The sequence below is a fragment of the Psittacula echo genome (genome assembly GCF_963264785.1).
Source record: "Psittacula echo genome assembly, chromosome: 7".
NCBI classification, from domain to species: domain Eukaryota; kingdom Metazoa; phylum Chordata; class Aves; order Psittaciformes; family Psittacidae; genus Psittacula; species Psittacula echo.
The window spans coordinates 12538170-12563385 of NC_137740.1; the positions used below are offsets into that span (position 1 = coordinate 12538170).

At 48.3% G+C, this 25216-nt stretch overlaps 1 protein-coding gene across 1 annotated transcript in view; it reads right to left on the minus strand.

Moving 5' to 3' along the window:
* Positions 1–25216, minus strand: part of PTPRF (protein tyrosine phosphatase receptor type F) — a 254311-nt gene that overhangs the window by 56018 nt on the left and 173077 nt on the right. Inside the window, exons 6-11 of the mRNA XM_080624134.1 lie at positions 19310–19579; positions 15925–16506; positions 15229–15362; positions 14075–14219; positions 8665–8970; positions 5572–5765 (exon numbers count right to left, since the gene is read on the minus strand). Of these exons, the coding sequence (XP_080480260.1) occupies positions 5572–5765; positions 8665–8970; positions 14075–14219; positions 15229–15362; positions 15925–16506; positions 19310–19579 (1631 nt within the window). The remainder of the gene's footprint in view (positions 1–5571; positions 5766–8664; positions 8971–14074; positions 14220–15228; positions 15363–15924; positions 16507–19309; positions 19580–25216) is intronic.

The window sequence follows — 25216 nt, forward strand, 5'->3', positions numbered from 1 at the left end:
GGCAAAAGCAGCCCTGCAGGTAAGACTTTTACACAAACTATTTCCCAGCAATAGCTCACGTGGATTCCCAGCCATGGCAGCTCAATTAGGGCTCTGAAGAGGGAACATGCAGGTTTCTGGCTGGATTTGGGGTTCTAAGACATCAAAGCTGCACTGGGGTGCTGAAACTTAGCAGACCTTGGCTGCTGCCATGCATGCCTGTAGCACTGTTCTTTGTGGTTGATGCACCAAAGGAAGGTTTGCAGAGATCACAGTGAGCTCTATCAGCCAAGGTGACGTGTTCTATCTCAGGTTGCTGAATCTGCCTGGAGGAAGCACCGGTCGACAGGTTCAAGCATAGAGATGAAAGTGGAAGATAGGTACTATTGCTCGACTCACAGTGTGAGCCTTGGCAGGCCTTTCTTCTGAGCCTGAGCTGCCAGCTGTGAAATGGTGCTCAGATACTGACTTCCCTGGGACACTGGAAAGCCCAGCTGAAGTGCCTGGGAACCTGTGGGTGCAGCAGTAATACTAAATGGTACTGAGGCCTTTTGTACTCAGGCTATTTGAGGTGGCTTTCACAGGCTGCAACCTGTCACAGTGGCAGAGTACTCTCCTCAGCAGTAAAATACACGGCATACCTTCTAAGTATTTGCTGTTCTATCCTCTAAATTCAGAAAGAAGCAGCTATTGGAGAAAAAAGTCTTCCAAGATTTTATTATAGTTCACTTATTTGATGCCATGAGACTGCAGTAGAATTATCCCCCTAAACCATGTTAAAATTTAATTTCATTGCAGAGGTCAAGTTGTCCCTAAAGACTTCCTATACAGCCAAAGCCCTCATGAGGTATTATGGTCACCAAGGGACCTCTTTCCACACACATCTTGGTGTTATTTCCATTGTTGCATGCTTAGCTGAACCCAAGTCACTGCTGTTGATGTACTACCCACACGCCAGCCAGCCCACACCGTTGGCAACAGCCACTCTCTTTGCCCTGCTGATCTAAAACCTGGCAGAAGTCTTGCTACAGGAGGTATATGAGGCCTGGTAGCATTTTCTCCCAGAAGTACATTTCTGCTTCAACACCACATCCCTGGTGGATGGGGGCCATATGGATGGTAACACCCCAGCTTGCCTCCATGTAGCTGTAGGAGCAGAAGGTAACACCCAGTGAAACAAACAACAGAGTAGACCTGGGCTCAGGAGGCTACTTGCATCTGACAGCCCCTCACACCACAGCGTAGAGTTTATCACCCACCAGGATTTTAGACCAAGCGTTTAATGTTCAAACACTGTTTGCTCTTATGTTTCAGTGGACTTTAATCTTGCATCAGATCAGAGTGCAAAGAAATGCCTTGAGAACTGTGCTGGAGGAATAACAGTGAAAAGCCAGGCCTGCATAAATATGTTCAATATAAATTCAGTTTCATTATGAAATATCGTCTGCAGATCAAAACATTTCCTTCCTTAAACTAGCTCAATTGCTTCTTAACTGTTGAAGGTTGGTCAGTAAGACAAATTGATCTGAAAAGCTCAGGAGCTGTCATAAAAAGAACTCAGACAGGGCTGTGTGCATGAGACAGGATGGCTCAGGGAAGTGCTAAAGCTAACAGTGTGTATTTACGGCAGCTGCAGTGCCTTAACGTTTCATTTTACACTTCAACACCACACAGCACATTCATGTCGCACCAGGGAATGGCTGTTTTCCCTGTCCATGGCTCTTGCAAAAGACAGACTCAAGCCCTCCTAAACAGCCCCAGCTATGAAAAGTGAATACTGCAGCTTTCCTTCAGATCCTTCTCTCTGCTTCAGTGACTGTGGCACAACTCCAGATGTAAACTTGGGTGCCAGCTTGTGGGGATGTGGAAGGGTCTGAGAGCTCCAGAATTTCACGTTTGTCTATTACTTAAATGCCTCTTGGATGATGCCTTTCAGTTTTATTCTACTTACAAAGCAGAGTACATCTCACCTCCATGCCAGACCCATGCATGACTTGTTCCAAGTAGATTTAAATAAAGATCCTTGACAATTACCCAGCGAAAGAGGGAGGCTGCAAATTCCTCTGTGTTATGCCTGGGTGGGCAATGCCCAGGAAACAGGAGTCTCTGCTACCCTGTTTTCCTTTGATCTCTGTCCAACAGCTTGAAGTGCTTGCTGTTACTTCTTCCTGCTCATCTGGAACAAGCTGGTGGGACATGCACTTAGTCTGCATGTTGGATGGAGAAGTGCTGCCTTGCAAAGACCACACAATCTTCCCGTGAGCCTGCAGCCCTTCTTGTGGGCAGTTTCCCACTGTGAGAGACAGTGCCTCTCCCCTGCCATGACTGTTTGCAAAGCAGGAGGAGGAGGAGGTGGCAGGAGTGTCTCCTCCACAGAGCCTGACCTCCTTGTACCCTGCTAGCTCCCAGCAGCAGTAGCACTGCTAAGCTCTCTGGGCAGGCTGGTTCTGCAGAGGGCTAAGGTGCATGCCCTATCCTCAGAACAATGCAGGAGGCAGGCTCCCGGGCAAATATGCTGCACAGTTGAGGGCAGGAGCAGTTCTCGGGGCCACAATGCAGCACAGGGTGAAGTGTTCCCTCAAGATGTTCCAGCCTGGGCTGAGAACAAGCAGGCTGGCCACATTGCCTTCCAGTATCTGAAGGGGGCCTATAAGGATGCTGGGGAGGGACTCTTCATTAGGGACTGTACTGACAGAACAAGGGGTAATGGGTTCAAACTTAAGCAGGCAACGTTTAGATTAGATATAAGTTCTTTACTGTGAGGGTGGTGAGGCAATGGAATGGGTTGCCCAGGGAAGTTGTGAATGCTCCATCCCTGTCGGTGTTCAACGCTGAGCTAGACAGAGCCTTGGGTGACATGGTTTAGCGAGAGGTGTCTCTGCCCACAGCAGGGGGGTTGGAACCTGATGATCTTAAGGTCCTTTCCGACCCTAACTATTCTATGATTTGCTTGCCCATCAGTCTGTCAGTAGGAGGTGAGAGCTCAGACTGGAAGGCATGAGGAGTCTGATGGAGGTTATCAGTCTCAGGCACAGCCACAGAGGGGAGGGAGAGGCCTCAGTTCCATCACAGGACCTTCTGAATGACAGATTACTTTCCCTAGACAGGAGGCTGCAAAATAGAATGTGATCTCTCCAGCACCAGGGCCCCACTTCTGGCTGCTGTTTTTAGTCCTTTCCACTCAAATGATTTTGAAAACTCGGAATCTATATTATCTGCACAGCTAACATCTCCATTCCCTTTCCTTTTTCCTTTCATCTTTGTTTACTCTCTCTCCATTTCTCATCTTCAATCAGGAAAAATGATGAGTCAGCTTTAAAACCAGGGTCTTCATATCATCTGCAGGAAGCAGATTATATGGTACATACCTACTCAAAATCAGCAGACAGCCTGGCTAGACAAAAGGAGGAGAGGCTCTGTCTACGTGTTCAGAGAATTTCTTTGGCTCCAGAGAAGAAAGCAGTTTAATTCTCCCCTCGTGCACTGGCAGAAATGTTTACGAATGTTTAGGAGTACTGAACTGTGGCTATATTCTGACAATTTTCATCCTGTGACTTTCAGGGACAGGTGTTCCTTGTGGCTCTTTTTGTTGCCTTCCACAGAAAATAACTGTTCCAAGACTACTTGTTAAAGTTCCATCTAGCTGTTAGCAAAGACACACTGGCATACTGAAAGATGGCAGCTCTTACAGGGTTCTTCAGCTTCTGGAACAGATGTGTTTCATCACAAGCACAGGTCATGCCTGGCTTCTCACTCTTTTGGGAAATAAAGATCTCTACTGCCAAGTCAGTAAAACCTCTTCCCTGCAGGGTCATCATTAGGAGTGACATGACTCCTTCAGAGTAGTCACTTTTCTGCAACTATCTTTTGGCCTTTGCTTCCATCCAAAAGTTACAGTGGATGAATTGAGCACCACACACACCAGAAAAAAACATAGTCACAGCACTTGAGAACTTTCCCACATAAATTCGCCGAATATGAAAGATTGGTAAGTGGTCTGACATGGCAGGAGGCTTTAAACAACTTGCCTCCTTGATGCACACATTAAAAATAATGCAAAATCCAGCACTCCTTGGAAAATTTCTGGCACTGGAATCCTCATTCCTGCACATTAACATGGGGTTTCTCTCTCTGAAATGTATGAGTAAGGAGTGAAAGCAGAACTGGCTGGGCAAGCATGAAATGTTTGAAAACACAAACAAGAACAACATTGCCAACTTCGCCCACTGATGCTAGGGATCAACCCATTAACTCCAAACTCCAGCTGAACAACACAGCATCAATTGGTCAAACAACACAGAAGTTTATATCCTCCTGGAATAAGTAAAGCACAGTAAGCTGCTTTTCTAATGATTAAAATAAAGCAACATTTGAAGCATTAACAGAGACATGCCCCAGACAACACTGCAAGGACCCTCAAAGCATTTTCTCTCTTCAAAGTTTTCCCCTTCCACATTACTTCTGAGTTTTACCCTTCAGAATATGAATGGGGAGTAAAGCTGCCTCTGTGCACTGCACTCCCTACTGACAAACATATAAATGATTCACAGCTGCGTTCAGGCCAGAGATCAATTAATCGTTGCAGCTCTCCAGTATTTATATTGGGCATCATTCAGGCAAGCCAGCTCTGAATCGATTACTCGTCGCTTCCAACAGCAGCAGATCCTGTACTTCATTTATACGATTATCTTTGTGGAGAACAGCTTGGGTCATCCATGACGAAGGACCCTTGCTCCAAAGAAGAGCTGTATTTCACAACAGACCAAGAACTTCCCTGGACCCTGGGAAAGAAGCAATTACACATTGCTGGGCTGAGTAGAATGCATACCTATGCCTGGAGCACTATGAAGGAACAGGGCTTCAGCTCACAGCCAGTGAGGTATCCAGGACATTGCATAATTATGAGCAGATTGTTGGGGGTTTGTATGGGGTTTGCAAAGGGCAAAGTCAGAGGGCAGGGAGATGTGGGCCTGCAGCTCAATTCTCCTCTGCCACCCCATCAGTCTCTCCTAGACTCAGTTGGTTTCACCTACACTTCGGTTTGAAGAGGCAATGCAAGGTTCAAGTCCCTGCCCTGCAAAAGCAGAAGGAAAGGGAGGCTTTGCTGAGTCAGAGGAGGGCTGCCCTGCCTAGCATGCTGTGCCCACCCAATGGCGCAGAGCCATCCCTGTGCAAAAAATGTAGGTAGCACTGCAAAGATGGAGAAACTTTGCCCTGAACATAGTAAGCACAAAAGAAGCAGACTTAAGGCCTGAAAACTCTGATGGTTTATAACCTGACTGGCAAAACACAATTTGCTGCAGCTGAAATCTGCACAGGACGTGGCAGGTAGAGAGAGGTACATGTCAGAGAAGTGGTAAGGGAGAAGCATAATTTGGTACATCATCTTTCCTACAGCAATCCTTTCCTGATTGAACATTTTACCCATTTGTAAGCCACGGTTTAGGGATAAACTGTTTGCCTTGCTCAGGCAGAGCTGAATCGCATGCTTGGCCTCAAGAGGAGGCCAAGAAATACTTGGATCCAGACAGCCTGGCCCTCTGCAGAGAAGAAAGGTGCCATGCCCACCAGCCCATGGTCCCCACACTGTACCTGTGCTTCTGACAGCATGACATCCTTGATCACTGGCTGCCCTCGGGGCTCATTGTTTTCCAGCTTCACGTATGTAACCTGGTACCCGCGGATTTGCCCGTGCTGCTTGTTGGAGATGGGCAGCTTCCAGCTCACCCGGATGGCAGTCGAATTCACAGACTCTACCTCCACCTTTCGAGGTGGGGCACTAGGCACTGTAACGCACACAGGATAAACAGTTAGCAGGTACGACACAACCACTGTCAACCATCTCTCACTCCTCTACCTTCCCTTCACCTCAGTACAATGACAGCTCTGTTGGCACAAGTGCCCGTACCTGCCCAGGAGATCATTCTGCAGTTTTCCAGTGTGGCCATATCCCCAACCCTTTCCCAGCATCCAAGCACTTTTGCCACTCTCAGTAGGAAGGAGTGCGACTGTGACATGCAGAAGCACCTCTAAAAGCCACTCTGCTGGGTCAGACCCAAGGTCCATCTATCCCTCTCTTGTCTCCAGCAATAAGGGAGCAAGGAAGAATACAAGAATATAGCAGAATATAAAGAATGTTGTAACCACCTGCAGCTCAGGGTGCCTGGCAGCAGAGGCAGGGGTTTTGAAGCCTTCTTTGCATCCTGCCTGTCACAACATCTCTCAGATCCCTCTGCATACATCTAAACACAGTCCAACAGCCCCCAGGTAACGCAACTGGGTGCTGAGCCTGCCTTGCAGGGAGCCCTGGTACCTGCCACCAGCCAAAGTGCACACGTACTCTTCTCCTGTGACAGCAAGAGGTTAATGAGGGGGAAAAGCACCATCCTAAAACAATAACCCAGAGCTCAGAGACAGCAGTCACTGAACTCAGTCAGATAAAGGGGCCTGTGGGAATTGTGACAGCTCTGGGGACTGTATTTCATGCACAGCTAGCTGAATGCTTTTTGATAATAAAATGAAAAATTACACTGCACACAAAATATCAATTTTCTTGCAAGGTGAGGCCCGTTTAAAAATGTATTTATACCCTATTTACCATCTGGAAAAATTACCTCCTTATTACTTTTTGCTCTTGCATTGACTGTGACAAAAATGTCAATGCTAAAAAATGACCTTCTCAGCTGCTCCTGGAAAGCTCCTTCCGGCTGAAGCAGCTGCAAACAGAGGTGTGCATTCCCCACAGAACACACCGCTGCTACCCGAGAGCCCGGTACCAAGTGAAGGATCCGGGCTTCATTCTAGCACCTCTACTGCAGCACCCTTTCCACCCTCCACTGCCCTGGAAAATCCAGGGGTTTGGAACCCTGTATGCCCCAATTCTCAGCACAGCAAGAAATAATCAGTATTATATAATTAGGGATGGATAGCTGACAAGCAGACATAATGAGGATTGCTATTTCAACCAACTAGATGGGAAGAAACAGCTACCCAGCAGGTAAGCACAGTTTCTAAGCTGCAGGGCAATTCATTATTTTCCCCAGATGTCCTTCTTAATTGTAGATAATTAAATAAAATAGAGAAAGGAGGAACGGAGCACTTTAGCACCATGAGGCCAGCTCAACGTATGGGAATGAAGGGGGCTGCGCTTGAATAGTTACCTCCTTCTGGCTGGAGCAGCCTACGCTGTAATCCGCAATTCACTTAGTGCAGTGACCTTGCACAAGCCACAGGGCTCTCCTGCCCTAGCATGACACCTGCCCACACACACAGTTGGGAGTCCAAGCGAAAAACAAGATCCTCCCTGAGAACCAGGCAGAAACTGCTTGTCAAGCTCTGCTGGCAAGAGAAGGCGGGAGGCCTCTGCAGGAGATATGGAGATGTTGCAGGGACATGAAGAGACAGTGAAGAACACTATCTTACCCCACTATGGGAACATGTGCTGTGTCTGAGACCCAAACAGGCAAAGTTCGATCTGTTTTCAGATCACAGTTTAGCATTTTTCTTTCCTTCATCATGGCTACCTACCAAACATCAGCATGTCAGAGGGATATGAAATCACTCCTGACAGCTAAGCTGAAATGTCCAACCATGGTGCCCAAAATCCAAGTGAGAGTGCTTGCTGCGACATTTCTGGGGTAGCAGCTTCCCCTGGGCTACAACTCTGCTGAATGAGAACTGAAGCAAACAATAGAGGCAGCAGGACACACACAGACATGTTTGCCAGCTTAGGAATGCAGTCAGCGAGCATTCTCAGACACCGCTTCCAGAGCCACGGAGACATGGGGGACACTGGCAGCCCATTTAGGGAAACTGTAATGTGCCTGGTTTCAATTTGCTATGCTGACTGAGCAATGCAGAGATGATCCCTTCTTTGCCTGGATGCTGCATCTCTTTCTTCTCCCATTAAACCTGCAGCTTCTGGGGTCAGCATGAAGCCATGGAAGCTCATACTGTCACCCTGAGCTCTGACACTTTCAAAGGAAATGGCTTAAATCACGATGACATAACTGACAGCCCTGCTAATACAAAGCAATTTCTCTTTAAAGCTGTCGTATCCAGTAAAGTGTTCTGTCCATGTGATATTCTGACTCGTGAGCGGAAGAGCAGATTTATATAAGCTGTGGCTTGCCTGGAAGCCGGGGCAGGAAGCAGCTTTCCTGTGGTATCTGCAAGTTTCAGATGGATTTCTTTTCTTCTCTTTAGTTTGCTGGATTTCAGGTCAACAAGTAAACTTTAAGTCCCGATCTCACAATGTCAGAGAAGCCTTTGGCTGAGAAAACTCTCATTACCTTCAGTAAAATGGAAAACCACCACCACCGAACACTAGAAAGCCAAATGGGAAAGCAGTGTACTGCCTCCTCATGTGTGCAGGAAGCACTGCTAACACACACAGGACCCTTATGGGACCACACCAGGAGATCTGACCCACAGCCTGGAGGCAACCATATCATATCAAAGCAACGTCCAGCAGAGCAATTCCCCTACCCCACTCCAAGGGCAACCAAGGAGACTCAGTGCTTGGAGCAGTTGACTAAGGAACTGGTCCAAAGAGTTTCCAGTCCTGTTTGAAAAGCACTCCCAAGGCCAATATCCTCACTCCCTTTCCTGTTTTCCAGCAGCTCAGCTAAGAGAGTGCTGGTTACCCCAATGCGGTAGCTGAAGTAGCTGTTCAGTAACACCTACCATCCTCATCAGTGCGTACGTGCACAGGGATGCTCTCCGGTCCTGGCCCCACATCGGTGTGAGCCCTTACCCACACCTTGTACTCGGTCCATTTCTCCAGGTCCTTGATCTCCCAGCTGGAGTGCTCCCGTCCAATGCCATCCACCACATGCTTGGTGTTGTCATCTCCTTCCACTGCCTGGTAGGCAATGGAGTACTGGGTGATGACCCCATTGCGGCTCTGGGCAGGCGGTGGCACCCAACTTACCCGGATGGTAGTGGAGCTGGTGCTTACACACTCGACATCTTGGGGTGGGGCGGAGGGGGCTGGGGATAAATAAATGAAGTGGGGAGATGAAGGGAAATGAGTGGAAGGACAAACAAAAATGCACAGGGAACTTTTACCCAGCCAACGGAACACTGAACATACACACGGACATTCAGCCAGCAGCTTCCTGGACAACTGCCTGCCTGCCTTGCAGATCAAAGATGGCACTAGGGGCAATTTGTATTTGAAAGCCTGACGAACAGCATGGAGACAGAAGTGCTGTTCTGCATCAAAGAACACCTCTTCCCAAAGCAGTTCTGGACACTCACTTTACCAAACACAACAAATGGCAGTAAGGGAAGGATCATGAGAGAGAGAGACTGGTAGGGAGAAGAAAGATGCTTTCAGTGAAGATCTGAAGCAGATGGAAACCAGAAGAGGTAGGAAGCTACAGAAGGCAAGAGTGGCAGAAGGGAAGCTCACACACCAGATTGTATGAAGGATTGAAAAACCTGCTCCTAGTCAAGTGAAGGAAACAAAAGAGGGTAGGGAAAGCAGGTGACTGAGGCTGCCTGGAGTGTGTCTAGGCGGGGTTTGGAATCACAACCATCAGCTGTGAGCAGCACCCTGACCGAGGCACCATGTGGAAACAGGAGATAACATGGTTGTGCTGCTTTGCACGTGTGCCTAGTATCTGGTACCAACTGCTTCATGCCTGTCAAACTGGTTACCTGCCTCAGGAGCTTCCTGGCCTATGGAGCTGTACAGGGGAAAGCAGACAGGTCTTGTCCCCTCACAGGCAAAAAAACCATCTGCGGTTTGCATCAATTACTAAGCTCCAGCAACATTAAGTGGCCACAGGGAGAGAAATGGGATGTGGGCAGTGGATGCTTCAGGATGAGAAGCAGTCACTGCCACACAGCACTGCTGGAGAACAGCAGCAAAACAAATCTGGTGGGTGAAAAGAGAGATCAGGAAAGGAGAGACAACCTGAACAAAGCAGAGCATCTCTAGACAATTGCCTGGTTCATTCCCTTCTCCAGCCTTGCAGAACTGCTGTCCTGTTGCAACAGGGCCCCGGCAACATGGGAGCCCTCCCACAGCAGCAGCAGGCTCCTCTCATTTGGCCTCACTGCCCAGGGATGCTGCAGACAGCATGCCTGCAAAGAAGGCAAGGGTGGAAAGAATGAAGAAGGAAGGGAGCCCACTGGTACAGGGAAGGCACAAGGGAGATGGGTGCAATCCCGGGTGCTTGCACAGAAGGGAAGAGCCCTAAGCAGAGAGAGCAGGGCACTATCACCAAAAATAGCACACACAATTGCTTTAAGGTTAGGAAGCTTCTGGCCTGCAATAAGGCTGGTACAAGGTATATTGCTTTGCTACAGAAGATGAAAGGCTGCTTCCATTCTTCACTGCACCCAGAAACCTAAAAAAGGCTGAAAAAAAGACTGGTGCCCTTCCTCATGCTGCAGTCCTTGAAGCCACCAGTGCACCAGAGCCAGCCTTCCTAGGGCACAGGGACAAGCCTGCCTGCTCACTGCCTGCATAAAGGCAAACACAACCTACATTACCCCAGATAGCAGCAGGGACCTCAGATAATTAAAGCACCCAACAGTTGTGCCTTGGCTTTGCTGGGCACAGGTTGGTAGTGGGAAAAGATTTTGGAAAGCTGGGGAGAGCAGCACTTCCCAATGCCACTGGTGACCTCTGCTTGTAGAACACAAGGCCCATTTGCTTGCAGAGACAGTCACAGGCTGCCAGTAACTCCTTGTGCCTGCTTCAGTGCTCAGTGAGGAGGGCCCATCTCCAACGCCTGCACTGAGGTGTCGGGAGAGAGGAAAGATGGAAGGAGTGGGCAGTGATGGATCTGACTGCTGGTATGGGAAAGAGAAGTCAAAGCAGTGCGTGGAAGGGAAGCAAACAGTTGCTTATGTGAGGGAAGGCTGATCCTGCTCTGCCATCTGGTATACAGGAAGGGAGCAAGGGTAGAAAATTAATCCTCACACTCTTTTGGTTAATCAGCAGAGAAGTGGCAGGGAAGAGAGTAGGAAGATGTAACACCAAAGCAACACCAAGAGTGAGCTCAGAGAGGGCTGAGACAAAGCAACTGGTCAGAAGGGACAGATGAGACATGAGGAGCTTGGCAAGCCTTTCCTTTGCCACTGTCTGCAGAAAGCCCATTCACGGAAGAGATATGCTCTGGCTTTGTAGCTCCACAGCATCACTTAGGATGCAGCAGTGAACTTCTTCAAAGGCGGCTATGGCTGGCAGGGTGGGCAGGTCAAAAGTTGACTGGGTAAGAGTCATAAACACGATGTGCAAGGCAAAAACTCAGATTAACATGTACAGAAAACAAAATAAAACTTGGTAACATGAGCAGGATCAACTTAAAATGCATAAGGAGTGGGACTGTCCCTCCTGGGGCCAGCAAAGAGCAGGCTGGGTGACAGCATGCACCTACACACATAGAGGTACCCACACTGCAAACCTCTGCTGCCTCCAGGCTACTCACACCAGCCTCCCCCGTTGGTCCACAGCAGCTCTGTGCACCCATCCAGCCCACCTACTCTGTAAGCTAGGGAAAAGGCAGCCTCAAGACCCACCTTTGTATTTTAAGCGAGAACAGCATTTTAATGCTGAGGCCTTATGGGCTCCTCTCCTGCATCACACTGCTTGCCTGAGGCAGTGCAGGCTCCTGGAAAACTCCCCCGTGCTCCTCAGGCCCTCAAAGCAGCACTGCTTGTACGCTTTGCAGGGTGCCCAACAACTAAGTAAGCAGCTTAGCAGGAAAGACAGCCCAGAGGCTTCTCAGAAGATGGGGTCCGAGCTGTGCTGCTTGAAGGTGCAAAGGGGCCCTGCATCCATCTGGCCTTCCTGGAAAAGCATCCCTACCACTTCTGAGCAGAGATGCCACAAGAAAAGCCCAGCACCAGCAACACAGATGTCCTTCTCCAGCCCATTAGCAACTCACTAGTGATGATGTGCCTCCTACCTTACCATGACTGGTTTGTTAGGGCCAGGAATAAAGCCTGAAGACAGGCTATTTGGAAAGCAGGAGTCTGACTGCTCCTGCAGTTTGTATCCCACCTCAACATGTCAACCTCCAAGATCTAACAGCCTTTCTCAGGGCTATCAGATGAAAGAGTGCAGGCAGGAGACCAGTTTGAAACTGGGAGCAACACTCTAGATTAGCAAATTCTAAGGCCATAGGGGACCAATCAAACCATCTGATGCTAAGTGAAGATCAAAGAATTTCTGCCTGGAAGTTGTGCACGCAACTGCTGAGCTTAAGCAGAGCTTTCTGAAAGGCCTACTTGACTTTGAGACCCCCAGTACCCAAGAATTCACTCTGCACTGGGACTGTTCAGGCAATGGTTTGTCACCCTCACCGAATAGCCCAATAGTAACTGCTGAGGACTTACAGAATAGAGTGTCACCAGAAATATTCTTAATTAGGGGCCTGTAAACAAAGACCTAGTCACTTCTTGGATAAATCAAAAGAACTCATAGGTCCCTCAGTGTAAGGAGGGTTTCCTTGCTCAAGCAAAGGTATTCCTGTGGCTTTTGGCCAAACCTCTTCTATCCTGTGCATACTTCTTTTACTAAAGAGATGCCAGAACTGGGCAGCTACTGCTTCACCAGCCAGTGAAACAACAACCTTAAAAACTGACCAGTATGAGATCCCCTGTGAGCAGACAGCATGTGGAAAAGGTCATGGGAAGATGTTCACCTGAAAGAGTCCATGAAGCAGAGGTTTTGCTTACTTGGACTGTTGTGAGATTCTGAAGGACTCATTTATGCATGCAGCCATCTCTGATTAAGTATGTTCAAGGATAAGAGCATCCGCTGATGGAATTAATTTAAGTGGCAGGAGAGTTGCTTCAACCTTTGCCTATCAATACAAAAGCTATCTGAAATAGGTATACAAATCCCCACACTCGGAATTTGTTCTCAGTGTTCAAATATTTATAACTGCATGATCTGAACCTTTCTCCATTCTCCTACCTGCCTCTAGTGTGGCACTAAGCCACCATTAGCTCACTTAACGAGGTGGAGGAATCCCTGCAACTGATATGCTAATGAAGCTGAGCTTTCCTCAAAGAGAAGGTCACTCCAGTAGTGAGCAGAGCTGCTCTTTCCTGCCTGAGCTCCCTTTCTAATGGCCATCTCAAGCTCTCAGCTGCTGTGCATGCTGGTGCCCTTCCTGCAGGGAAGCCTGGCTGCCTTTGCCAACTGCTCACCCCACATAGCTAGTAAATCCCAGACAGACGGTGCTAACAGAAATGTCTTTTTTCTCCCTTTTAATGCTCTTTGCATAATGGCAAGCCCAAAAATCGTTAGTGAAAACGAGCTTATCGCAGGGCCCTTTGATAGCCCTAATCTGCTTATGCACAGCACTTTGAGCTGCCAGTCAGAGCAACGCAAACTCCTGCTCTGTGATCACATGGGGCAGACTGAGGATGAAAGTGATATTGCCTGGGTCACCTCATTATCTAGCCTCTCTATTAGCTCGGCTGCAGCTTGTTCTGGTTTCCCTTAGCACTGCAGTCCCAGAAGAAGCAGCCTTACTTGCTCACACAACCCAGGCAAACAGCCACTTTGCCAAACTTTGACTCCTCCAGTTGCCTGAGAGCCACAAGCTCATGTGGCCTTAAAGAATGCCTCACCCTGCTATCAATCAAGTGTATGGGCCAGAGATGAACTCCTGAGGAAGGAAGGCAGCTGGAATGGGAAGGGATGAAAATCCAATGGTTTGGGGACAGTCACATTTAGAGCCAAACAGTCATATACTGCCTGCCCAGACAGCTTCTCTGCATGGTAGTAAATTCATAGAGATGCACAAACCCACTCAAATCAATCTCTCCAAAGCAATTTCCCAGCCTGTTTCACTCCTCCATTAGTTTTTATGAATCTACCCTAAGGGAAAGACAGCATGATCAAAGGGACATGAAGAAAGAACTTACCACTTGGGTGCACCCCCTCTGCCAAAGAGCCCTGATCCAAAACCCCAGCTGACTTTCCCCATTACACCCTTCAGCAAACTGCATGCTGGCATCCCTGAAGACCCACAAGGGCGGAGGTACTGGGCTACTCCATGCCCAGGCGATGGAAACTGGACTGCTTTTGCTTTGTCTTCAGCAATGCACAGTATCAGACACTTACTGGACTGGGCAGTTCTGGCTTCGATCATTGGGGTGTAGACTCCTACCCCCAGCTCTGAGCGGGCACCCAGACGGAACTTATACAGCGTGTCTGGTTTGAGACCTTCCACCGCATACGAGGACGTTGGGTCAAACTCCACCTTTTGCTGTCAAATAAAAGGAAACACAGATTATTTGGTGTAGTTGGAAAATCTAGAAAAGCTGGTGCTCAGCTCTCCATGCCAAGCGAATAGGCAGCTCCATCACCCATTCTGGCCCCACAGAAAGTCACAGTCACGCTGTCAAACCTGGTGCAGTTCTGCAGGACATCCAAGGCATGGAGCTTCTTGGGAGAAATACAAGAACCCTGGCAGACCTCTCTGACAGCCAGGCTATACTGGTGTCCAGACTGCACTGTCTGTCACTGTCTTTGTGGGAATGCTAGGACTAGTTATATAATTCATGTGAGAGGCACAGGACACGAGTTTGTTTTCTCCCAACAGACAATGCCTGCTTGTGAAACAGAGTAAAGCCCTTGTCCTAAAGCAGTTGGGATTGCTAATGCACCTAAACACTAAAGGACTTGTTTTGCTGTCACTTCACCTGGAGAGCACTTACTTCTGGCAGCTCTCGTGCCACTATGAATACAAGAGGAGAACAGGACTACGGGACACTGTGAAGCTGCCTTTGCACAGTTCTCACTGTGCTGCCCTGAAGCCATCACTGCTTTTCATATATTTAGAGCTGGACTTCCTTTAAGGACCTGGCAGTAAATGTGGAAGGGCTCTCTCTAGGTCACCCTCAACCTGTTCCTTAAGTGTAACCAGTCCTGGAGCTGCAGACACATATTGGAGGCCATTTCAGATCCACCTAGAAGCCCTACTGTCTTTAAAGGAACCAGCAGTAAGGATGCCTCAGGGATGGTGTCATGGTATTCTGGAGTCTTTTCAGTCCCAAACCAGTCACTATTTACTTTGTTAGGCATCAACAAGCACTGCTGAGGTCACTTACACAGAAGCCAGAGACTGCCATACTCCTATACACACCCCTGAGACAGAAGAAACACAGAGAAGAAATGGTCCTGTTGTCACCCCAGCTCAAGCAGATACCTTTCCCAAGCTGCTGACTTGGTATATCTGGCCCCAAGTTCTGCTGATGCAGAGGCAGGATCCTCACCTGGGTGCCATCCTCCCCTTCCCAGTACAGCAGCTCGTATTTGGTAATGCGCTCCTGAGAAGCAGGCAGCCATGTCAACAGGATGCGGGTATCAGACTCTGCTTCTGCCTGGAAGTCAGCTGGCTGGGCAGGAACTGGGGACCAAACACACGGTTAGTGCCGGGAGACATATGCAGGCAAAGCAGCATGGCTTTGCAGAGTTTGTGTTTCACCTTGCGAGGACCCTCTTTCTTTCTTTCTGGATTTTCCCGTCCTCCCTTTCCCCCATATTGTGCTCCTGGAACAACAGAGGCAAAAAGCAAGCACATTTGGGACTCAGGTGGGTGACTATGGGAATCGTGCTCACTTCCAGCCCCTGACTGCATCCCAGCTCCTTCCTTCCACATGCATGCTGAGACCCCAGAAGGGTTCAGCACAGTCACATAGGTGCCAACATCCATGCCCAGGACCTTGTGTCACATTTGTAGCCACTGTATCCCAGACAAAACTGGGCTGCGTTACTTGCAGAGATTGACACCAACTACCCAGGACAAGCTGACGGCTTAAATCTGATAGCTGCGGGGTGGGGATGCCACTCTGATATGCAATCGTTTTATCACCAAATGCAGTTGTGATGCCTGGTGTAGATTAGACACACAACTGAGCCGCATACCACTGAGGTGCACACAGAGCCATAGCACCTCACTCCATACGTACCCCCTTGCTGCGTTTTGACCTGGATGATGTCCGAGGGGGGTCCGTCGCCCACTGAAGTAAAGGCCAGGACACGGATGCTGTACGTGGTCCCTGTGATGAGGCTCCCAACGGTGGTAAGGTGACTGTCATCAGTGTTGTGTTTCTGCCACATGCTCAAAGGCAGATGTGGGTCAGTGGTATAGTAAACACGGTACCCTCGGATCTGTCCATTTGGCTCCTCTGGCTGCTCCCACTGGACCAGCATGGTGCTGGCACTCAGCATCCGTGCCTGGACTTTGAGGGGTGGACTTGAAGGAGCTTGTTCTCCTGTCCGGGCCTCTACCAGCTCACTGGGGGGACCCCTGCCAATGTTATTGACTGCGATGACCCGGAACTCATACTCTGAGAAAGGGCTGAGCCCACCTATGCTATAGCGGGTTGTTGCCACACCATCCACCTCCTGGAACTGACCCTCCAAAGATTTGGGCTTGTACTGGATGACGTAATATGAAATGGGGTCGGAGTTGCCTGAATCCCAGGTGAGGGTCACGCTGGTAGCTGTCGTTTCAGTCACTAATGGCTCTGTTGGAGGTTTTGGCAGTGCTGCAATCGGAAGGCAAAGAGGTGTGATTTAAATAATTCAGTCAGCTCAAACCCTGCAATGTGCACGGGGATAAAAATGGAGCTGCCACCTCCCATTAACATTCTTCTTTAAAAGGCAGAAATCATTTCATACTCTACAACATGCATTTTTATATTACCATATATTGCTTGAAGTGGTTCTTAATGGAAGGATAAACAGAGCAATCATGTTATTAGATGTGCTTGACGCACTTACCAGCAGCAGGCTAAATAAAGGTAATTCAATGGGGATGCAGGAATGTTTCTGTCATGGGGGTTCAGCTGGCAGTGGGAAGGTGCTTGCTGGGCTGGGCTAGGCCCAGAAGCCACGTGTACAGCTGATTTACAAGGGATACAGTAAAGCAATCAGAGCACCACAGGTAATCTGCAGCTATGTTCCTGCTTCCACAGAGACAGCATCTTAGGCCATAGGGAATTCATGGACAGTGCTGTTAGATGGGTTGATGGGGGAATGTCATGTAAGTATTACAACACATGCAGGAGGGATACAGCCAGAGAAATTACCAACTTTCACATCCACTATTTCACTGGGTGGTGTGTCAAATTGCAACCAGACAATAAACTGTTACACAAGTACTCCATGACACTGACATCTCTGAAGTGTTAATGAGAACACAACTACCGCAAGCAAACATTTCCAGTTTTGCCATTTTACCAAAACAACAAAGAAACAGAAGGAGTGTGTGAGAGAGATTTGCAGAGTACACAAATACTTTAAGACAATGACTGAATTAAAGTATACAGTAAGTTCAAACCTCCTACGAACCACTCTAGTTAAAGTCATTAGTGACTTGTAATGCAGCTGTGCTTGACAAGGAACTAGGAAAAATGCTCAGCCCAAATTAAGATCTTCAAGTATGTAATTCTTTGGCAAAGCCAACAGGTTTCCAGTTTCCACATGGTTCAGCTGAGGAGGGCAAACTCTACAGCACAGGAGTGCTGGGGAAGACGCTTTTTCCAGTGCTACTGCAACATGGAACACTGAGAGATCTGTGAGGACTGAACTGGCACGGGAGGAAAGGGCATGCACCCACAACCAGACACCACACATCTACACATGGATGACTCAGGGAGGTCAAATATCCTGACCAATATTACAGCCTGATGTAACACATATCCTAGCAGCCTCTCTCAAGCTTTCAAGGACAGATGACACTCATCCACCCTTTCCTTTGGAAGATTGACTCTTGCCAGTTTATGCATGGGTGTGCAGCCTGTATGTGAGCAAGGCACAGGTTTTGTACCTTCGATGCACTCACTGCAATTAGCTCTGTGTCACTACGCTTCTCCTGTTTAACCCTGCAAACTTATCTATTTTCCAGCAAGCAGAGGAGAGGCAACACTGGATGAAGGAATTAGGGTCAGAGGCAGTACTATATGCAGAGTGAAGGTGTAGAAAAGACAGACAAGAGAAACAAGGACGAAGGCAATGGGCTAAAGGAGCTGAGCAGACTGCTCTCTGTCCTGGGGACCTCTGCAGTCCTGGGGTAGCAGTGGGCATCATGTTAGCCCACTAACATGAGTGAGTGAGGGAGTGAGGCAGAGCTGTCCCAGATACAAAGAGCTAATTACTGGAAACCATCAGGGCAATGGTGCAGTTCTCACCTCCTCCCTCCACATCCAAACCACCTCCTCATCATGCCCCTTTATTTCATACACTCTTGGGTAGGTACTATAACCAAGGCAACCCCTGTGCTCTGTAAGGAAACAGGAGCTGGAAAAGGTACTGACAAGGAGACACCATGAGTAAACACAACACTGTGCAGCTAAGGTTAAAAGCATCCTCTGAACAGCACCAGGGAAAAGAGAATTTGCTGTTAATCTACAGGTTAGAGAGGTCTAGCACTCAGTTCTGTGATTTGTTCAAGCAGGAAGTTGATGCTAGACGTGGCCATAGAGCAGGAGGGGTCCTGCAAGAACAGACAGACTCAAAAGATGACGTATCTGTGGAAACCTAATCTACAAATCAACTGTAAGCAGAGGAGGAAAGGGATAGTGTGGACCTGCTTGGTCCCAGATGGGAAAGGCAGGGCACATGCTTCAGCCTCCCATTACAGAGCTGTTTGGATGGGCTGCAATGTGGTCAGCAATCATCAATAACATCCTCTTTGGGGCAAAGCTACCTGTGAAATGGCAGCAGGAAGCATACCTTAAGGACAGCAACAAAAGATGGAGAAAAGGAAAAAGGCAGAGCAGTAAGGGAGAAAAGAGAAAATTGATAGAGGAATACACAACAGTTAAAAAATGAACACAGACAGCTCTTCCCTGCAAGGGGAGAGTGGGAATGCTCATTCTGGTGAGGCCCACAGGCACTTCACACTGCTGAGATGAATCTTCTTGTCCCACCCTTTTTGCAAGGGACATCTCTGTGCAAACAGCTCTCTGACTAGACATCCACAGCCCTCTTCTCCAGGGCAGCCTGTGGCCTACCGTTGTGCTGAGCTGATCGTGCTGATACATAGAGCAAGCCAGAAACTGTTGGATGAACAGGCTTGATGAGGTCTCCTCATGGCATAACAAGGACCCAGCCTGACACAAGCCTGTCTCCCACCGTGCCACATGTATGTGGAAACATGTAGAAATGACCTTCAAAGCAAATACTACACTGTGAGCAGGAAAAAACAAAGTTGTGAGTTTCGGAACCTCCCTTACAAGGTGGAAAAGTCACAGGAGGCTGCAGTCAATTTCTGCACCCAATGATACTTCGGCAAAGGGCTACACTGTTGAAACCCAATCAGAAGCACCACAAAGAGTAACTGCTTACCTTTGACAGTGATCTGGGCTGTGGCTTCAATCATGCCAAGGGAGGAGATGGCCACGCAGGTGTAGTTGGCAGACTGTACAATGTTATTCAGCTCCAGGACATTCCTACCGACGGGCATCTCATCCTCTTTGGTCAGTTCCTCCACACCAGCCATCCACTTCACGTAGGGCATTGGAGCACCTACTGCCACGCACGTGAGGTTCACGCTCCCCCCAGGCATCACCTCATGGTTGCTCGGAGGGATAGAGAATCGAGGAGCAACACGCCGCACTGAAACAAGGAAGAAACAGCTAGTAGGGTCACAGAACCAGCAGAGAGCACTCACTTGCATTGTGGTGGTACGTGAGGGGGGTTCAATAGTTTTGCCTGTCTATCCCTCGGGACAGATAAAATTAAGTGCAAAAGCTGTTCCCTGCTTTGCCAAATTGCACACACTTTGCTCTCCTTCCTTAGCCACTGGCATCTTATTAGAAGAACTCATTAAGGGATGGCTCAATCCATTCCCTCCAAACATAGCCTTTTGAAATCATATTACTAACATGAAACATTCCTCCATTTAAATTACATTCCTCTAATTAGAGAGCATGCATAAATGCCAGTCACACACTCTCTCTGTGCAGGGCCCACTGAAGCTCTGCAAAACAGAATTACCTGCTCAATTTATTAGCTCTAGAGTAAAGCAACCTGTCCCCTAAACCTCAGCGGGTTTGGGCAGGAGCAGCAGAAGGGTTTCTTTTGGAATTAGCACATGTGCACTGCTAAATAAAATGTAATTCCTTTCAAAATGTAACTCAGGTTCTACCTTGGCTCAGAAAAAATAGTCACCAGAGCCACATGACATTGTCAGGGCCCGAACAGATCACCTTGCTGGGCAGGAGAGAACTAATCCTGACAGATGGGAGATCATATCCATTTTGACAGAAGAGAGCTGGGCTGGCAGAACCCTTCCCACCTTTGTGGCAGCACTTCGGGAGATGTATTCCTCCTTATTTCATTGCACAGCTTCTCTTCATATCAATCCCTTGCTGGGTATTTCATTCAAGACTTATTTGTAAGCAACTCTCAGCTACAATAAAGCTCTAAAGCTGCCTGCCATATGCATTCCCGTCAGGAAAATGACACTGAGAAATGAGGCTCCTTCTTCAGGGTTAGTGTTATGGGCCTATTTAAGCAAGGGTACAGAAACAACTGTGCTCGGTAAATCTTTTGTCTCCTCTGGGCAAGCTCATTTTAGTCTGTAGTTAAAAAGGGAAACTGCTCAAACGTGTCTCGCTCAGCAGCCCTGCTCTGCTCTAGCCTCCTCCACCAGAAAGGCAGCCCCAGAGCAGCGGCCGGGTTCACGACTGATCGGCTCCCAAGAAGCCTCTTCCTGCCAATTATGCTCCTCCATCAGTGCATCGGGCTGGTGGAGCAGCCAACAGCAGTGGTGCTGGGGGCAGATGGAAATGGGGCAGGAGCAAGAGCGGTGCCAGCTCACAACACGCCACAGGCACAACCGGCCCCACAGGCGCTGGGGGATGAGAGGGACACTGCTCTGCTGGCCTGGCTCCTGCTACCATGGTGTCTCCGCAGGCAGTAAAGCTGCTAACAGCCCAGTGAGCCGCAGAGGTGTCAGCTCTGCTCGCCAAGCTGACTCTCCCCAAATCAAATTTCACTAGTGCTCTCTTTGATGACTCATCCCCAAAGCAACAGGCTCGCAGAAATAGACTGAACACAGAAGCCCCCACGCTAGCATGTACAACAGAGCTAAGCCTTCGTGATAAATTAGACAATACTGTCAACATCGTGTGTGTACTACACATCGTCTCAGTGACAAAACAGGGCTCATTAGCTCCTTACCAGCCTGGAGAAGGATAACTTGCCTTTTTTTTTTTTTTTCCTCCTTTTTTGAATGTCTAAATCCAAAGTCTTGCTGGTTGTTTCTTTTAATCAATTATTAAATCTCAAATCAATAGCTACATGAGCGATCGCCAGTGAGGCGTTACCTGACTGATGGGGCAGCGCTCCCCAGACGAGACAGAACTGAAAGTGTACTCAAGTGCTACACAGTCATGAGAATACAGTTTCACCTGATGGACATGGCAATGGTTTAACATGATGGCATGTATTTCCAACCAAAGCATCCCAGCACCACTCATTAAGAGTCAGGTTTCATTTTCCAATGAACATGATGTTGAATTATTCCAGGTAGAAGCTGTTCTATTTCCATTCCCATCCAAGGACCAAACCCACCCATACTGTATTAAAATAAAAAAGAGCAAACCTCGAGGATAAAGCCATACGTGTGCACAGAGCACTCACACATGCACCAGGCAAACAGGCACTGGAAGCCTACAGAGCCAGACAGAAAGCAGTGCGAGGGCAGGACAGGGAGAGGGAAGGGACACAGGAACTCATGCACAGGGACATGGGAAGACAAAAAGACTGGAGGACAAGAGGCCATGCAGGAAAGTCATAGCCCAACATGCATGCACAAACAGATTTTGACTCCCAGCCTTGTGAGACCAGAGGCAGCACAGCCTGCTGCAGAATCCCCTGTACCCTGCACTGTGCCCCTGTGTCAAGCACTGCTTTCAGGGTGCTCCTGAGGCCAGCCTGAGTCCCACCAGTGCCATGTCCCCCTTGATGTGTCCTGCAGAGGCAGTGACTGCAGCTATCTCTCCCTGGGGAAGCCAGCGGCTGACTGCCCCTTGCTCCCCGGTGGACAGCACAGGGGAGATGCACTTCAAAGGAGCTCTCTCAGCAGCGCTCTGCAGGGTTGAAGGGGAGGGCTGAGCCCCTTCAGAAGTGGCTGTGCCCTGTCCTACCTCCAGGGGAGAAGCGGAGGTGATCAGTGCATTTGTGTGCCTAGAGAAGGGATGAATGTCAGGGAAAACTCTCCTGTAGACCAAACTGTATGGGAGGATGGACAGGCTGCAGCATCACCAACCTTAGCATGGGCCATGCCTCCAGTATCCCGCAGCCTGAGGCATGCCAGGAAGCTGTGAGGGCCTCAGCTCTCAAACATGGCAAACGTTTTAACAGTGGTTGAACAGGTCTCTGTGGTGGATTTTTGTGACCCAGCATGTCTGAGCCAGCCTCTCCGCATCAGCACATCGGCAGAACTGCTAAGATAGTCTTGTAGCTCTGTACCAGAGAACAGCGGTGCCCAAGTCACTGCAGCTGCTAAAAACGGATGCCATCTGTAGTAAGGTCAGCTCTCAGCACAGGAGGTAGGAGGGCATCAGGGCAATGCCTTTGGTGAGAGATCTAGTCTGGACAATACAGAGGCAGGAGCATGTACAAAGGAAGGGACAGCCTCCCATCCGCTCAGGGGATAATTGGCAGCTTCTTGTCCCAGTCAGTATGGAGGGAGAAGGGGAGATGCTGTCAGTTAGCATTAGTGAAAGCTGGCAGAGCTCTCATAGCAGCTTGCGGAGCACCATCAACACATTCCTCAGGCTCAAGCCAGTGATTTAAGTCACTTGCTTTTCTAGCATAAGAATCTGGTAATAATTTAAATCAGTACAACTCCTCAAAAAGCAGCATTCTTAGAATTTCTGTCTAATTTGCAAGTCAAATCACATGGGCTTGCACAGCCCATGATGCTACCTTAAGTGCTCTGGAAAATTTTGTTGTTCTTCATTTATTGCAGCGATGAAATTTCCTTTTTTATTGCAGTTTTCTTGACAAGAATTTACAATATTTTTTTTTTTTTTACTTATTTTTGGATAAAGATCAAAGAAGGTGGTTTGGAGGCTTTGCAGGGACAGCACAGGGAAAATTGCTGTGAATACTAAAATGATTTCAATGGACAATAGGATAATTCAGAGGTTTAGTTAAACCAGCAGACTGTCAAAAATGAGATTCATTGTCATTCATCCCAAGAATAGGCACCGTAAGGGCTCTGTGCTGTTCCACTATTTAGCACGCCTCCCAGTAGAGAGTGTTCTGCCGGTAGCGAGTGGGAAGTGAAGTGAAACCCCAGAGCGGTGAGCAGTGCAGCGCAACCTGAGCCATGTCCTGGATCCCACAGGACAGGGAGAAAGGACAGCATGGAGACTGGTTCTCCACTCACTGGGGGTACCATGGGGAGGAAGGAGAAGAGCAGGCAACACAAGAGCCACAAGGGTTGAGATTGAGAAATGTTAATAATTCAGCATGCATTAACATGCACATTCCTTGCCCTGAGAGCAAAGAGCATGAATTGATTGCCCGGCTCCTTTCATCACAGGAGCGGCTGTTTCCTAATGGCTCAGATTCCCTTGGAGGGTGATGTTACCCCCTTGGAGAACCAGGGACACCCCCCTCCCTGCTATTGTCTGCAAGATTTGGAGGCTGAGGTCTGAGCATGAGTTCTCAGGGCTCACAGGTCATTGCTGTTGGCCTCTCTCTTGCGTGCTGAGACACTGCTGGCATACAGCAAGATTGCTGGAAACACAACAGTGCCAGGAGGACTGCCCATGCTTCCAAAACCGTGTGGTTGTGCTAGGGAAGGGGAAACCAAACTGCTTTTCCCTGTTGGCTGTCTCGGCCACAGTACAGCTGAGCAAATGACAATGCCCTCCCTCCAGCTTGCAGAAATGCAGGGACCTCCACTTGTCTGCACTTGCTTCTGGGTTTCCTTCCCACCATGCTTATCTCACATCTAACTGTGGGCTTCATCTTCCCCTTTCTTGGCACCCCCACCACAGGCTCAGTGGGTGCTGCCCAATGGTGATGGAGAGCTGTACCTATGCTCTGCCTGCTTTTGCACTCAGCTGCTTTGGTCCTGCTCCACTATCCTGACATCCTCTCCCCTTTACTCTTTCTCTGTACAAAGGAGCAGCAGTCTGAAGACCTGTTTGGTCTGAAGGCGGACTAGCACTGCTTGGCCTGTGCTGCTCCTCCCTGGCCTACAGCACAGCAAAAAACAAGTTTGGAGGACTCTGCTCCAACCTCCCAAAAGGGATGACTAGTAGAGAGTCACACAGGGCCACATCTTTAAGAAGGTGAGACTGCTCAATTTCATTACTCCAGCCAGACAAGCTGGAGTATCTGTGCTGCACGGGGTGTGCTCTTGCCCTAGCCACACTGCTACCCTGCCCAGAACTCCCGCCTTCCTCAGGAACCACCTCCTCTGATTCGGAATGAATTTAGGAGATATCCTCAAACATGATCATCAGTCTGCATGGTTTACCCATCTGTAGACACCCTTCATCTCATCCTACTGCTATCATTTTAAAGAAGGACTTCAAATGGAAATGCAGTTGCTAGTCTCACAATCTATTGACAGAATCAACAGCAGGAGAGGATAAACTGGAACCAGAAAAAATGCATTTACAGTCTAATCTTGTGCTCAAACAATGCTGTACTATTTATGCTCCCAATGCATCCTTGAGTGCTGACATTTTATAGACAATTTCCAAAACAGGGCCTTGCCATTTTTGGATTATATTTCAGCTATAACTTTTAGGTCTAATTATTTGCGCTGACAACCACATATAAAAGAGGATATATCATTACAGTGGTGTAGCATTGGAGACACATCAGCATTCAGCATGCTGACATACTAATAGCAAAGTAAGGGAGAGTAAGATTGTGGAGCTATGCAATTTGCATTCGCTCTCTGAAATTTCTCTGATGAAAATAACACAACATTAAGGAGGGAAATAAGAGAAAAGATCCACTGTATCAAGATAAAATAACTCGTTAATAAATAACCTTGTAGCAGTCACAGAGTAATAATTAAATGCACGGGTTAGCAATACACAGTTTTAAGTAAAGCTGGAAAAACGTAAGATGTAATTATCAGTGCCAAACAAATTATAAGCACAGCAAATCCCAATGGAATATTTAGAAACTAATTTCTGGTTTCCCATTAAATATTTGTGTATGTCGGTATTTTTGGTGGGGTGGGAAGGAGGGGTCGACACGAAGAATGAGAAA